Here is a 17,770-nt window from a genome sequence, read left to right on the forward strand (position 1 = left end):
ATTCTCTTTGATAGGTACCTACTATTTTCATAATACTTATCTACTTTTGAACTCTGTAACAATATTTATTTTCTTTACTTTGACGCCGCAAGTCAACTCAAATCTCGTCAACATCGTTTCTATGTCAAGATGTTATTGAGTTTTCGATATAGGAGCCATGGAAGTCTATTCTTTACAATGTACGCCTTTGTATCCTATAACACTGGAAAATCGAATTTGATACGTTTGCAATAAAGTTCATATTAGAATGAGAAGAGCGGGGACATATTTATGATTGTATAAGGCATGGTGTTTCCGAATTTTATGGGGTGTTAATTTCTTATTCTTGTTGGAGTAATTTTTTTTGTTTATAGGTACCACTCTTCCTGAAAGATAACTTTATCTTTATATCTATTTTTGCCAAGTGATGGAATTTTATAAGTAGGTAACTATGATATGTACCAATCGCTTTTCGGGGAAGAAAAATTTTGCGAAGAAACCTATGTCAAATGTCAGTCGCCTTCCTAAATATTAGTGCCTACGCTAATTCTTGGGATTAGTTGCCGAGCGGACCCCAGGTTCCCAGAAGCCGCGGCAAAAAGCCGCAGGCAGAAAAGCGATTGGTAACATATAAAATTATATTCCGAAAACTCGCATGTAAAGTTGACGAAATATAAAGTGATCCAATCGTGTCCAAACTTGTTCGAGAGATCGGCTCACTTTAAATTTCGTTAACCTGTCAACGAGCTGGGGTTTGAACCCGCGACTTTCGGATTGAAATTCTCACGTTTTTACCGCTAGGCTACCAGCGCTCTTTGCTAAGTAGATAAGGTACGTATAGGTAATATGTTATGTTGATGTGATTTGTTATTTCTGTTCTTCCTGTGTATGTTGTATCTTGTGTTATATTTTTCTTGTAATGAAATATTTTGTAAGCGTTTCTCGGCGCATTGGTATTTTACTGTAATGCCGTGTAAACATAATTGTATTAAATAAATAAATAGAAAAATTCCTACATATTCGCAACTCGATTAAACTCCACTAAACATATTGGGTTCAACGTTATTTATTTCACGTATTCACGTGGCACGTCAACGTAATAGTTTATTTATGGCGGGCCCGGGCATGTCATTTCAATGCCATATTTATTGTGACCTTTAGAGCTGATGTGAAGGTACCTTAAAAAGGTTATGTGGGAGGAAATTGAAAAGAGCTCTATTTGATAAGAATTAAAAAAAAAGTATATTTTCGAGATGATGTTTTAACAAGCTTTTAATTTTTTTTTTCTTTTTTTGACGGCTGATCTGGCCTAGTGGGTGGTGACCCTGCCTGTGAAGCCGCGGTCCTGGGTTCGAATCCCGGTAAGGGCATTTATTTGTCTAATGAGCACAGACAGTTCCTGAGTCTTAGGTGTTTTCTATGTATTTATGTATTTCTATATTATACATATCGTTGTCTGAGTACCCACAACACAAACCTTCTTGAGCTTACTGTGGGACTTAGTCAATCTGTGTAAGAATGTCCTATAATATTTATTTAACTTGCAATAGGTATTCGTTAAGTTTATTTTCAAAATTTGCAAGTAATTTTTCTACTAACGTCAAAGCGGTCTAGGCATTTGTCGCGTAAACAGAGGACGCAGCACCCAGCACATGATTGGCGCGACAGTATCTCGCGGCGAGATAAACTACCCGTCTTTTTCTAACTGTGTTAATAAAAGAGGGACGAGTAGTCTATCTCGCCGCGATACTCTCGCGCCAATCATGTGCTAGCCCGGCTGGTTCGATTCCAGCTCTGGACACTGTAGACTTTGGTATTTTTTTCCTTCGTACCTATTTAAAAGAGTTTATCTTAACATTATGGCTTGTTCTTTTTTTTGCCGTGTCTCCACTACCCCAAGGTTGTCTGGAAGAGATCGCTTTAGCGGTAAGACCGCCTGTTGTCTACCATAGTTTAAGTTATGCTTAATTTGTATATCATTTGTCTTATTGGTAAGCAATAAAGAATATTTGTATTATTTTGGTAACCTATTACGTTCGTATTCTTTTCAATTTCTCGTTTCACTTGACGGACTTTTTATTTAAATAGTCATCAAAAAGCATTAGCTCAAATTGACAATATCTTGAGTAGCGTAATATCATCCATCCCTTCATCCCTACTCCCAAGGGATATTGAAATTTTAGAATTAAATTCAACTTTTCAGGGGAAAATTCACACTTCGGTTTAAAATTGGCATTCTTGAAGCGATAAAGCCTTGGGGGATATTGAGTCAAATCAATCATTGCATTGCAAATTAAACTTTATACGGATTGCTAAAAATACTATCAAGATCCTGTTTTGCGTTGTCTCATTCGCTGCTATTGATGCTGATTGTGCGTGTCATAACCATAACAAATCAATTTCTGATTCGGAAGTTAGCATCGGCCTCCCGCGATAATTCCACGCAGATCAGTATATCAAAATAATTTCATAATACACTGTCGGCGTATTTACCAATTATTGACTGTAATGAACGAAATACTAACATTAGGTATACTCGTACCAATACGGGTTTGATATCACCAAATCGGAATTTGTGTATTACCTACTTATTATCTGCTAATACAGCCAGGATTTGGATAGCAAAATATTATTTCGAATGCTAGTATCCATTTAAAACTAATTATTAATAGTATAGGACCCGGGTCGCGTCGAGAAAGCGGACATGGAAGAGAACAATCTCACACCTGAGGATGCCGAAGACCGGGCGAAGTGGAAAAGACAGCAGGAAAGCGGACCCTGGCAGTTTAAGATAGGACCCGGGTCAAAAGAGAGGTATAGGCACTGTGCATGACATCTCGATTTGTGTGGTAGGGCACAGCACAGCGGATGTTATTCCAGATCTAGAACAGAACCCTACTGGGGAAGTACCTCCTTACAGAAAACCGCAGCCAAATAACACTAGACCCTATTAGTGTTGTGTTCCTGCCGGTGAGTAAGATTGCCAGAGCTCAACAAGGGTCGGCAACGCGCATCTAACACTTCTGGAGTTGCAGGCTACGGTGCATAGGCAGGCAGGGTACATAGGCTACGGTGACTGCTTACCATCAGGCGGGCCGTATGCTATTTTGCCTCCGACATGGTATAAAACATTTTCATCGCGCAGGCACGTTTGCTATTTCAAGCGTCGACTATTACTTCCCAGAAGGCACAGGCGTATAACCTAAATAAAACACTTATCCGTATTTTCAATCACGGCACTAAGGCCATGGATAAAACTACAGCTGCTAAGTGTGTTTGCGCACGTACTCGTGTAATCCCGGCCTTATGAACTCGGTCCGGTATGTTGTTAAAATGTGAAGGTTTGCAAGGAATGGAACCTTATTGACATCATCATCTTCCTCGCGTTGTCCCGGCATTTTGCCACGGCTCATGAGAGCCTAGGGGTCCGCTTCACAATCCCAAAGAATTGGCGAAGGCGAAAGCTTTTACGAAAGTGACTGCCATCTAACCTTCCAACCCAGAGGGTAGACTAGGCCTTATTAGGATTAGTCTGGTTTCCTCACGATGTTTTCCTTCACCGAAATGATATTTCGTAGATAAGTTCCGAAAAACTAATTAGTACGAGCCAGGGTTTAAACTCGCGACCTCCGGATTGCAAGTCACACGCTCTTACTGCTAGGCTACCAGCGCTTGACCTTGTAACCTTGTAACCTTATTGACAATGGGTTGATAAGATTAACCATCTTTAGCTTTGACATGGTTGTTAAGATGGGTTGATAAGAAATTAATTACGTACGTAACACGTACGTAACGTAACGTAAAATGAAGTTTACGTCTGCCATTCATAGAAGGACTTAAAACCAGACTTAATGCACACAGATGTAAAGGACACTTAGCCCCCTAGCACTCAATAAAGCACTAGACCAAAGCTGTTTACAAACCTCCCCTCGTATATGCACTTTGAATCCTTGGCTTGTGTTCTCATAGTGAGTAAAGTCAGACTTAATGCTCAACTAAGATAAGAAGATCTTTAGCACTTAAACTCTGCAACTGCAGGGCGCACATAATTATTTTACAATGCATGTAATATGGTGCTGCTTTACCGCACTAGTGCGATAGTTGGCGCATTACGTGACTGTCAAACGATACATGTTCCAATCTTCCAATATGTGATTCGCAAATAGTGTCTCGTGTTTTAATTTATCGCCACTCGTTGCGAATTCCCTATTTTATTATTAAGAGCTTTTTCACATGTTCGATTCGTCCGATCCGATCTGATTAATTTTCGTTGCTAAAAATTGTAATCATAAAGAAAATAGTACTAGTGGTAATTTTGCAAGTGTTAAAGTCTACTCGTTCTATTAAATTGCTTCAAGATATTACCGGAGCGTCTGATTCGCCCGGCAAGCAAACGCAATGACTCCCCCTTACCATGCGTAAACTCACTCGGAGTGTATCTCACTCGCACAAATACATAGGACGTCGGTCTGAATGAGATGCACTGAGAGTGAATGTAAACTCATAGTAGGTGGTCTAGAGGTTGAGTGCTCCTGTATTTGCAGTCAAGTTTGTTTAAATGTAGCTAGACTGAAGGACCAAAGGATGTTTGTTAAGTTTTAACGCAAAACGTTTTTTGTGGTTTGTCAAAAGCAATTTCCACTTGCACCATTCCACTCATAGTGGGAAAGAGAAGAGTCGTGGAATATATGGGGCCCAATACATTCCACGACTCTTCTCTTTCCGCACAGACCAGGATTAACCGGTTAAACTGTTAACTTAGTGTCAAATTGTGCTGGTAACCCTGGTAACTCCAGGTTTAACCGGTTAACCCCGGGTTAGTAAATGATGCAAGTGGCCCTAAGAGTATTGCATACTACAGCGATCTTACCCCTTTCTAAGTCGCAGTTACACACGAAATGTTTGCGTCAAGAAATGTCTCTGTTGACAGCTGATATAAATACAGGTTGCTTTTGTTATCACTGACCAAACTCTGAGGGGTGAATATGTAGGTCATACTGAACATTTTTTACTATGGGACCAGCCCCCTACCAAGCACACTGTATATCCAGTTTCATAACAAGAATATACAGTACGAATCGCCCTCCAGGTTTTAGCAGCCAGTAGCAACAATAGATTTCGATTGACTAATTGTAGGTTTTTTATTTTAAAGATATATCCTAACTAACCCAGCGTGGGGGTAAAAATTAGATACGGAAGTAAACAAGGAAGGAACTCTTTAAAACAACTTATACAGACGAACAGGCCAATATGAGTTTTAGATATTGGATCTCATTCCGATATGATACTGATCTGTCAGTGTTAAAAGTGACATTTCTTCATCCTTTAACGTCACTTTTGATACTGAATGAGATCAAATGACTAAAAATCGAATTGACCTGGGAGTCACGAGCAAAGGCTGGCTATAACACTAGAAAATGCATTTCCTCGACCATATTGCGTGTTACAAACCAATTATATTATAGTTGTCCATTATCAAACCGCCTTTCAATATCGTGAAGTTAGCAGCAATTTGACCAATTACGAAATTGTTGATAAATTACCTGACCAATTACGTACTGTATTGCTCAGTTATCCAGGTCCATCAAAGATCAAATAGCATTGTCGATAAAATAAAGTCTACCGATCGATTAACCGTGTTGCTGTTAGCTGTTAATACTACCAGTCCTGGGCCAAATTATAGTTAAGCGGGCCAAGATGACGAAAAGTAAAAGTTATACCGGGACGAAAGGTGCCACGAAAAGTCACGTGACTATTTCCATACATTAGTTTGATTTCGATTGGGGTTTTCTATGAACTATTGTCATAATGTGATTTTATAAGCGTTTTTTCGTCTCATTTCAATCTTAATAACTATAAAATTAAAAGAAAAATTAAACCCCCTACGCTATATGCCACAAATCTTGTTTATGCCAAAAAAGCCTTAGGTACCAATTTTTTAGAAAAGAGCTGATACTCTACAAACGGCTGGGTCAATTTCTATCAAACATAGCTAAGAACCACCCCTCTTTTAGCGTCGGCGGTTATAAAACTTATAAAACATAATAAATAGGTATGTGATCGATGATAAATCGAATATGAAAAGTTTTAGATACTCAAGATAAGAATATTGGCTTTCTCTTTATAAATACAGGCTTCTACTACCTATACCAGAATAAGGAAGTTAGGATAAGGTCGCAAAGTTAGCTCAAGCCGCGAGGAAAACTAATTTAACCCGCATTTTGTACCTTGAATATAAATTGAAGCGTATGTTGACGGCTGTTCAATTTGTAATTTTTATGAAAGCTGAAGAAACAGGGAAAATGAGGTCTCAGCTATTGAGAAATTGCCTAAATGTGTTATTGATACCTTTTTATTAGGAAGCTACATACCAGTGGCGGCGCGTCCATAAAAGCTGATTTCCACCGGCTTGCCTGTTTTTGGACGTTTGAGCAGAGTTGTAAAGGAAACATGTAAGCCAAATTAGCCCCGGCTTGCCTATGGATATGTTTGACGCGCCGCCACTGCTACATAAGTACATAAAACTAACACCATTTAAGCTTTATAAAGCAGAGGGGATATATTTCCCACCTGATTTTGAACTTTATTTCAAAGTGATAGGGTTGAATTTTGCAAAATTTCTAACACCCTTAATGCCTTTTAAAGGGTTAGGCTACTTATGATGTGAACATTAGTATTGACCTGTAAGTTTAGAAAAAATATTTATCATTAGATAAGCAGAGAGAATCATAATAATTGTATTTTTCTTATGCTCGTATTTTAATTAAAACCCCAAAAAGCTATAGTTTTTTTATAACTAACCTCCTGTATCCTCCGATGCACCGTCAGCTTGTGCCACTGATGGTCATCGAACCTGGTCTTCGATGGTTTGATGTGCATCTCCTGCTTGCCATTCCCAAGGCCCATGGTCAGGGAGACGCCGCCGTCGCGAACTGCCAGGTTCAGGTAGTCGGCTTCGTGACCTGGAAAAAGGGGGGGTTTAAATTATCTGGCAATAAAGAGATTAGTCAGTAAGGCTAGTTAGCGCCACTTGCACCGTCCCACTTAAGGTGACAGTCCATTTCCAACCGCAGCTGCATTACTGTTCATTTTACTATAGAAATTGACAGTAACGGCGACATGTTCAGTACCAGTAGTGCACCTGCGGTCAGAAATGGAATGTTACCCTTACCTGGAGTTAACCGGTTAAACCTGTGACCATGGTTACCAGTACAATTTGAATTAGTGGGATAGTGCAAATGTTGCTTAATTAGGTTTAGGTTTAAAGATCATTTATTCTCATTGAGAATTTTACATTTTACTTATTATGAGAACTTAAATTATAATTAGTAATAGGCGTTAAGAAAAAATCAAGAGGGTATATTATCACTAACCCGTCTAGTGGTTTCTATTTCCACCTATTTAAGACAAAGATCGGCAATACGTTTATGAACTGGTAGCTTAATAATTAGTATCCGATGAAGATCTTAGTTAGTATTTTATAAATAGCAATAAGATTGCTTTCACATCCAACCGACTGCGCCAGATAGACTTTCAAAAGCACTTGAAATTCGGCACTGAATGGACCAGGCATGTTCCAAAGCTCTGTTGTTTACATTTCATGAAAAGATTAATGATATGTATCCAGCGCGAAATTGATAAATGGACAGTGCGGGCTAGATAAACAAATACAGGGGCGCAAAAGGGTACTAGGGTTATAAATGAGCATGCATTGTAACCGCGCTCGGATTTTACGGAAACCCAGTCAAAATAATGTACAAAACACAGTACCTTGCGAGAAATTTTATGTAACCTTTGATGCAAGACCTTTCTTCAGATTTTGAGATCATTTACGTTGGACAAGTGCCCACAAGCCCTAAGCTTACTCTAGGATACAAGTATGGCGAATTTAAGTCAATATATCTCTGCGAAATTTAAAATGACGTAGACATTCTTAATATTTGGCATAAGGTAAATGTAGCTAATTCCGTCATAGGGACTATTCCGTCCACGAGCGTATATTTCTTTGATTTTCAATCGTTTGATTCTTCTTTCTTTCTCCTGGCTTTTGTCCCAGTTTATTTGGGGTCAGCCCTCCTAGTAATCCTGCGCCAAAGCTCACGGTTGTGGGTTGTCTCGTCTGTTGCGTTCAACAGCTTCATGTCGTTTTTGACTGTTTGGAGCCAGGTTGTTGGTGGTCGTCCGGGTCCTCTCTTCTTCTCTTCGATTCTCATAACCCTTTTTGTCATATGGTCATCATCCCGCCTCATTACATGTCCATACCAGCGCATACGGTTCTCTCTGAGTTTTACTTGTATATTTGCTACCTTAAACGTACCATGAATATAATCATTCCTAATTTTATCCATTCTTGTCACTCCTCCAGACCAACGTAGCATCTTCATCTGTGTTGTGTGCATTTTTTGTTCATCTGTCTTCCTCATCGGCCAACACTCGGAACCATACAAGAGGGCATTCAATCGTTTGATTGCTGAAACTAAAAGCAATCGCTGCTTTGTCGATGAAATTATCAATTTTGTTCGTTGTTCGAGAAAAACGCTAGTAGACAGAATAGCCCCTATGACGAAATTAGCCATTATGGTTTGGTTTGTCCTTACCCATGACATAAACGTTTGTTTTTGTTAGTAAGTAGGTAAGAGGCGACATTTATCACAGGCAGTTTACGTTTTATGAATAAAAGGTCACTGGAGCATAAAAAAAAACCTTTTGTTTTCGGCTAATTCGGGTCTCGTTAGGCTTTTATAAATTATCTCATACAGAACGAGTTGTTATTATTAAATTTACTTAGATTATAAACATAACCATATTATGTCACGCTTTCTATGACCCATTTTAATTAACTGTGCATTGTAATCTTAAAACCAACGCTTCTATTTACAAACCCGCACGTACGTCCTTTCTCTAATAAGATAGGTACGTCAGAAACTAGGACCAAACTAAAACAAAGCAAACTTAGCCCTGGTTTGAAAAGGGCTTAAGTGTGTAGCAAATTTCAGGCAGTAGTTTTGTTACGCACGGAGACACTTTGCATGCAAATATCTGTTGCGGGACTAATAAACTAAATTAATATAGTTGTCGCTGTTTGGAGGGAAAGTACGAGTGCTGACCGCTGTGGGACCGTGAAGTCTTGCTTTGTATCTGTGACCCGTTTGTAATAGATACTATCTAAAGCAGCAGAAGTGGCTAAGCGGGCGAAGTGTTCAAAAAAACCTTGATACGCTCTTATTCTCTTAACAATAAAGTCGCGTCAAGATCATTTTGAACACCTGGCCCTCTTAGTATCTTCTGTTGCTGACTGTACTGGACATTTAAATGTTGTTTTTCTGCAGCGTCATGCAATACTGTTAGAAAGTGACAATCGCGGCGATAAGCAATAAGAGCATGATCAAAACGACAAAAATCTCCTTATAGCATCTCCTATTTTCTTGACTAGATCGGTCATTTTGCCTCAAGAACCTTCTTTCCCCAACCCCTAACCGGGCTCCTTAGTGCTCTTTTCTTCTTTTAGTGTCTCAATAGACCGTTCGAGCTTTGCTTCTTACTATCTTGACTGATCATTTTGCCTCAAGAACCTCCTTGCCCAACCCCTATGGGTTCTCAGCGCCTTCGTGTACATACCAGTATAGAAGAGCAGTCCACTCGGCTGCATCGTCTTGAAGTACAGCGAGATGGTGTCCTACGTGCTGAATGTAGTTCGCCCGCGGTCTGTCTCAGGCGGTACTCAAGACCCTTCCTGCCCCAACCCCCAACGGTCCCAATCCCCTAAGTGTACATACCAGTATTGAAGAGCAGCCCATTCGGCTGCCGCGTCTTGAAGTACAGCGACATGATGTCCTACGTGCTGAATGTAGCTCGCCCGCGGTCTGTCTCAGGCGGTACTCAAGACCCTTCCTGTCCCAACCCCCATCGGTCCCAATCTCCTAAGTGTACATACCAGTATAGAAGAGCAGCCCATTTGGCTGCCGCGTCTTGAAGTACAGCGAGATGGTGTCCTACGTGCTGAATGTAGCTCGCCCGCGGTCTGTCTCAGGCGGTACTCAAGACCCTTCCTGTCCCAACCCCCATCGGTCCCAATCCCCTAAGTGTACATACCAGTATAGAAGAGCAGCCCATTTGGCTGCCGCGTCTTGAAGTACAGCGAGATGGTGTCCTGCGTGCTGACTATAGGCTCGCCCCCGGTCTGTGTCAGGTCATACGAAAGGAACTCAGCGCCGCGGAACGTCGCCTCTGAAGGTGCTTTATCTGAAACAAGAGGATAGGTTTAAGAGCTTTATTTTGGACAAATACAGGAGCGGTTTTGGACGTTTTTTGCTATGCCCAAGAAAAAAATAAGGAATATGATTTTAAGATTATCAAGTATGTACCCACGCCAAAGAACGCTCGGTTCTTAAGCTGGCTTAAACTTTCAATGTTTCTTGCTTTTTTTTTAATGTGAATGGGTTCAAATTTTGCGTTTATGTTCGCTAGTACTATAGACAAAACTGCAAAACATATTAAATATCAGAACAATCAAAATAACGTTGGGTCTTCTTTGGCATGTTTCCACTACTACTAATGCAACGTCATCAGGTAATCACAAATTCCTCAAACATCGTACGATAACGAATTTCATTAAAAAGCCATTTTAAATTTCTCTCGTACACGCTGCACTCGTTGTAGGATTAATCACAGCCTGTGTTGTTACAAAAGCGCAGAGTCGAATGCAATGCCGCTTACGCTCCTTAGCGATCGAAATGCAACTGTCACTGTCGCACTAATATGGAAGAGCGATAGAGAGACACAAAGCGTTTCGTTATCGAAGCGATAGCGATTGGCACCTTGGCTAGGCCGCCAGGTGAACTTTTAAAGGACGCTTAGCATGAGGAACTTCGTGCATTGACCTGCCTGTTGCTATCTCTATCGCTCGCGCGTAATCATATTGCTGTCCCGCACATGATGACGGCGATCTGTTTTTGTTTGGCAAGAGTCATTTGTCAGTGCGGCATAGGCAGAGAGAAAATCATGCCGTCTTTTTCTTACGATAGTAATAAACCCCTCGCTCTCCGGATAGCCTGGAAAGAGTAATAATGACGGGGAAAGTTGAAGCCGCGATGCCTCAGGCCACTCCCCCTACTAGATTGTGTTCTCAAATTACGGCACCTATGCAATTAAAACGACACGAGGCCATGCGCTTGGCGGGGAACAGAACCCTATGGAGAAGCCTGGTCTTCAACAGAAGGATGACATCAGCCGGCCTAGCCAAGGTGACAATCGCTATCGCTTCGCCATCGAATCGCTTTGTGTCTCTCTATCACTCTTCCATATTAGTGCGACAGTGACAGTTGCGTTTCGATCGCTACGGAGCGTTAGCGATTGGCACGTTGGCTACACGGCCAGGATGGCTTCAACATCATGATGTCACGATCCTCAGTAGGTATTGAGGGACCGACTGAAGAAGAAGAAGTAATAAACCCAGAGGGATGAGTATAGTTTTTTAGGGTTCCGTACCCAAAGGGTAAAAACGGGACCCTATTACTAAGACTCCGCTGTCCGTCCGTCCGTCCATCCGTCTGTCACCAGGCTGTATCTCACGAACCGTGATAGCCAGACAGTTGAAATTTTCACAGATGATGTATTTCTGTTGCCGCTATAACAACAAATACTAAAAACAGAATAAAATAAAAATTTAAGTGGGGCTCCCATACAACAAACGTGATTTTTTACCGAAGTTAAGCAACGTCGGGCGGGGTCAGTACTTGGATGGGTGACCGTTTTTTTGCTTGTTTTGCTCTATTTTTTGTTGATGGTGCGGAACCCTCCGTGCGCGAGTCTGACTCGCACTGGGCCGGTTTTTTATTGGTTGGCCAGATTATAGACCTATTGGTTTTGGTCGTTCGACTCGCCGACGCAACGTGAACGCTGCCAGACACCTGGGGCCTGATTAATAGAGCAACTTCCGCCCAACGATTTTAATATTGCAGCCAATTTGAGACTTCGCCGATGTAAGCCTAACTTTACTTTAGTGGAAGGCTTAGGTTAACTTATGAATTATGTAGGAACGTATTGTATGAATCTTGTTAAAGTCTGGCGAACCAATTTTGTTATAAAAGGCGGAATATTTTAAAAATGTAGGCGGTGGGCGGACGGGTAGCCTAGATGTTCAGGCCAGGGCGCAAGCCGCCTAAGCTGAAGACGCCGGCCGGTTCGAATCCGGCCTCCACCACCAGAGGGCCTTATCACTTTTTATTTAGAATTAGCGACCCGCCCCGGATTTTTCACGGGTTATAAAATTATACATAAACCTTCCTCTTGAATCCTCCATCAAAATCCGTTGCGTAGTTTTAAAGATCTAAGCATACATAGGGACAGACAGCGGGAAGCTGTTTAGAATTTATATATAGTAGTTTTACTATATACTCGTAACAAAACACAACTCAAGATATATAATAAAATAATTTGAGTCGTTCCTCGTGCAAAGGTTGTCCGTGGTGATCCAGCGTGGCAATGCTGCGAGCATCATGGGCACCTTTGCGGCAGGAACGACTTGAAGCGTTGCCTTTTTTTTAATTTATTATTTTAATTTTAATTTGTAATTTTAACATTTTGATTAGTTCCCAAAGTTCTGGAGTTCCAAAAATTCTTTATTAAATTGCCTCGCGTAGACGGAACAAAATATTGATTCCACTCAAATTATCATCCCGCATAAAACCATTGTTATTGGCTCCACGTGGCAGCATACTCGTATTGTCTCGTATCAGTATATTATACTATACCGTAAAATGGGGTGAGTAGAGTCAAAACTGAAATTCAAACCTCGATAACATTTTATTTTTACATATGAAAACTGAATGGTGTATATAATAAGTAAGTAAGTAAGTAAGTAAGTAAATACACTTTATTGCACCACAAAGAAAAATACAATAACAGATTTACAGTGTAAATAAAGGTAGCAACAGGCGGTCTTATCGCTGTAAGCGATCTCTTCCAGACAACCTTGGGGTAGCAGGATATAAAGAACAGAAAACTTTTAAAAACAGGTAGAGCACGAAATAAATTACAGGAATAAGAAGATTACACATTCGATCATATACTATTATATAAATATGTACCAATAGGTACAACCAAATAACCAAATATCACATACATATATAAATACATACAAAAATACAAACACAATATATATATAAGTAAATATATATATATATATATATATATATATATATATATACATATAAATATATACACAGCGGCACATTAAAGAAGAGATAAGTAATGATTCTTTTCTTTATTCTTTTTTTTTTAAGTGTTCCGGACGTTTGTATTTTAGTTTTTATTTTAGTTTGGGTAGTTCCATTTCATAACTTTGACGATAAAGAGGAAAACCCACCTCACCCCGTAGTGCCTCGTATTTGGGGTGAACGGATTTTCATACAAAGGTGATTTTGGAAGATTGTTGGATCGATTTTTTTTATTATGCGTATTACTATAGCTCCATTTTAAATTGGAATACATTATTTTTGTAGCAGTAGCCTTAAAATCCCTTCTCACCCCCTCTCAAACCTTCTCTCCCCATTCATAACCCACCTCTCCCCGCAAAACCTACTCACCCCGTTTTACGGTATGTAACAATAATATCTCGCGTTGACAGGCTTTTAATATCTGTTTATTTTGTATCCACGTTTTTATTTAAAATGGCTGCGCGGTGAGTAAGATAGATCGGTATTACACGACTCTTTATACAATAATGGTACTGAGCAGACAAAATGGATATTACCTTTTGCGATTTCGTGAATTATCTCATAGCAAAAACAATTAATAAGAATTCAATTTTCAGTCTACGTTCCAATTGGCCTGGTACATTTACGTAAAGAGCGAGTAAAATTAACCGTTAAAAAAAGTTAAATCGACTCCAACAAGAATGAAATAAAGTATGCCTATAAGATTTGAAGAGCTCACTCAATTCTTCATGGATCTCACCATCAGAATTAGATTTGACTAAAATGGGACCAACTCGGAACTAAAAAAAAAATCCAAATCGGTTCACACAATGAGCACAGGACGGAGTTTTAAAGTAACAAACATACAAAAATTAAAACGGTCGAACTAATTAATACTAAGTCGGTTAATCTGTCAGCTCCCACGGCTAATGAGAACATTAAAGAATGGTTCACCTGTTTTGTATCACAGTGTTTTTTGCGTATCGTAGCAAAACGAGACGCTTTTAAAAGGTCTGAAAACCAGTAAGGTACACATAATATACAATGTCAACATTTTATGCCACGTGTATTTGAGACACGTGTATCGTCCGGTTACCTGTACACACTCTTTTTAATTACATAAACTTTGCACCGATATTAACAACAACATGTGGGAGTGTTACTATAAATGAAAAGTGTCATTCTATGGAACTTGCTAACTATGTAAACAAAAGTCACTAGTCAATTCATATTTTTTGACAATGTCAATATGGCGATTTGTTTACTTAGTTAGCAAGTTCCGTAAAATGACACTTTAATACTTATATTTATATGGAAATTTGACAGTAATGATCACATTTCCACTTATGTCAAATATAAGACTATACGAATGTACCTGTAATGTCTGACCTGCATTTTATTTTAGGTATTTGTATTTGATTAACTACGCATTATCATCACTTTTTAAATTTGATGTACAATGATGGGAAATAAGAAAGTAACACACCAACAATTGTTAAAAACGCTCTCAATAAAGTCACCTCTTAACAATAAATGTTTGATGTGCCCATATAAAATATTTAAATCAAGCAAGTACCTACGTAATCATATTTCATTACATTATACATTCAGCTGTTACCTACTTTGATTGAAACTTGTACGAAGCTGTACGGAACCTTCGGGCAGTGACTGATTACCATATTGGGATCCCTTTACGGGTGATTACTTTGGGTTAGTACTAGTGCGAGTTACTGGAAACAAGCCCTAATATTAGCGCGACAGTAGCTCACCTGACGCCTAAAACCCAACCAAAAGGGACTTGAACGAACTTTCATAGGGACCATCATTCAACGCGAGATGTATAGTTATTTGATAGTTGTCAGATGTCACAATTAGATTTTAACGGCCTCTTAGACTAATAGTGGGTAGTGGTGACACTAGTGACCCTGCCACGTCGCGCGTAGGTGTGCCCGTGCTACCGAGCACTCCGGACGATAAATAGACAAGCTTATGTCAAACAATAAGGTGAACAGCATGCAAAAATTAATCAACAAAAATATATTAATGAAATGAATTTGCAAAAAAATTGTGATCCTTATGTACCACATGGGGCCGGGCCGGAGCTTCCGGTGGTTCCTTTTCTTATGGGAAGCACCACGTGATCACCGATCAGCCGTCATAGAAAATGACATTTCGGACGCCTCGGCCCGGGCATGGCCCAGTCTATTATGAGTCATCCTTAACCTATCTATAGCTACTTGAACCAGTCACTAAGCAAGCATAAATCAGCGCATTAAAAATGCGTCAGAACGAGGCACGCGATGTGTGCTGAGGGATTTAATCCTATTTGTTTTAAACTCAATCCAATCCGTTTTGCGCGAAGCTTTTTGAATTATTTTACGCACATTTATCTCAACCAATTATAAGTACGACTTTATTCATAACTGGCGTGTATGAGTGCCATATAAATCGAAATGTGTAAAAAAGAATACTATTTAAACGAATTTTACAGCGTATAATAAATTTTAATTTAAAACACATCCAAATCTTTTGAGGGTATAATCTTGCAGTAGGTAAATATCTGGTAAATGTTTTAAATGAAATTAATCTAAGTCAAAGTCGCTATTATATTTGTTTTATTTTATTTATTTAAACTTTATTGCGCAAAATTACAAAAAAAAAGTACCTACAATTTTGTTGGCATATAGCTTAGAGGGTTTTTTAAATGTTTAATTTAATTATTATTTATCTTTAAATCAACATCAAATTTAACTGTATTTACCTTTTTTTTTACCTGTAGCATAAGTAAGTTAGTGTAGTGTAGTAGGTTTAGTAAGTTTTATTTTGTTGTTTTTTTAGTTTTGTGTGTTAATAAAAATTCACATGAAATCAAGATCAAATTTTGAAACTCCGAATGAACAAGAACCAACGAAATCTCCCGTCAACATTTCCACGGAAAAACCGTAAACGCGGAATCGTTTCGGAAACTCACAATTTAAGTAGGGGCGCGTGCGAACCCGAATTTACATATCCGCTGCGGCATTCAACTAAATTGAGTTTTTGTGCCCGGACAATATGGTGACGCCTTGGCAGGGCTCTCGGAATGGGATTTAGGTTTTTTTTTATGTGAAACTTCTTTAAGAGGGGGCAAAATTGTAGTTTTTAATATTGAATGTTCACTCGTTTTAATCATGAGCAAATGCCGTAGAAATATTCACACGGAAACTAGACTACGTTTTCAAGTCGATTTTAACAAAAAGCTTAAAACTTCAAAGTTTAGTAATTTTCAAATATTTACAGTTGTATAGCGTTATACTTATCTAAAATCTGTGGTATCCGTGTATCTCTTAGTAACGTTTGATTATGAATTAGCGCATACAAATCGTATAATATCATTTCTTAAGAACTTACATGTTAACTTTGGTATAAACTTTCACGTTTTTTACACATTATTACATTGTACAACGGGTCTTAATCGCGTACCGCTCGACGCGTGGCGTTGCGTATCGCGTTTATCGCGTACGCGATTAAGTCCCGTTGTACAATTTAACTTTGGTATAAACGTCATAAAGTTTAATTAACTAAATGCATATAGGTATATCTTGTCTATCAAAAGGACCTAGAAAGGGACATAATTTCACAGAGGTACTTGAAGTTTTATAAATAAGGGTTAAGTAAACTTTATGATGTTTATTCATAATTAAGGATAAATTAAACCGCTAAGTTTGTTTTTTATCGTTTCACTGTCAAGGCGAGAAAAACGTCGCGATTTCTACGCCATTCAGTATTATAATGCTTACCTACAATTCGCCTCTCGTAATAATATCTCTGGCAGACATATATGTATATGTGCCTATATTTCTGCATACATATATATGGACATTGACAGATTTCTCCGATAGACAGACAGTTTTGTAACTTTTTTCTGTTAAAATTTAGAACATATCAAAATTTAAAAACATGATATCCGCGGTCCCGAGCACGCACAACGCACATCCATCTCGCTCACGCTTACGCTCAGTGAGAATGAGAGAAGAACATAAACCTACGGGGCCTTAACAGATTAAGGTTTAAGCCGAAAAATCACCTCAGAAAATTCTAACTACAACCGTTAATTCTTCAATCTGATGGCGGTTGCCGCCTATAGCGCAACTTGCACCATCCCTCTAACCCGGGGTTAAGCGTTCAAACCGTTAACCTTATGTCAAATTGTACTGATAACCATGGTAACTCCAGGTTTAACCGCTTAACCCCGGGTTAGTGAATGGAGCAAGCGGGCCATAGTGTATTAATCTACCCGAAGCGAACGATTGTTACTTAAACTCGAATAATTAGACCCCAACTCACTTTAAATAGGTTATTCTTATAAATTGCGGTCTTATGATCGCGTGGCGTGTAATGTATTTTTAAACGGCCTTAGTGTGCCTAGTTTAAAACCTAGATTAGTTCTAGCTCATTTATTATGGGCATTACGACCTGAATAGTTTACTGTTAAATCAACGTACTATAAACGTCATAAATATTAACGAATATTTTATTTTTAATCGTGGGAATTTTAGAATTACAAACGTTGCTGCTAAAACATAAAATCCATAATAAATAAACAGTACCTAATG

The 17,770-nt window shown here is 39.0% G+C and overlaps 1 protein-coding gene across 1 annotated transcript in view; it reads right to left on the minus strand.

Annotated features, from left to right (window-relative positions):
- LOC134655745 (neurexin 1-like) overlaps positions 1-9,809 on the minus strand; it is a 45,213-nt gene extending 35,404 nt beyond the window's left edge. Inside the window, exons 1-2 of the mRNA XM_063511211.1 lie at positions 9,756-9,809; positions 6,781-6,941 (exon numbers count right to left, since the gene is read on the minus strand). Of these exons, the coding sequence (XP_063367281.1) occupies positions 6,781-6,941; positions 9,756-9,807 (213 nt within the window). The 5' untranslated portion in view covers positions 9,808-9,809. The remainder of the gene's footprint in view (positions 1-6,780; positions 6,942-9,755) is intronic.
- Positions 9,810-17,770: the final 7,961 nt, after the last annotated feature.

Source organism: Cydia amplana, chromosome 17 (genome assembly GCF_948474715.1).
Source record: "Cydia amplana chromosome 17, ilCydAmpl1.1, whole genome shotgun sequence".
Taxonomy (NCBI): Eukaryota; Metazoa; Arthropoda; class Insecta; order Lepidoptera; family Tortricidae; genus Cydia; species Cydia amplana.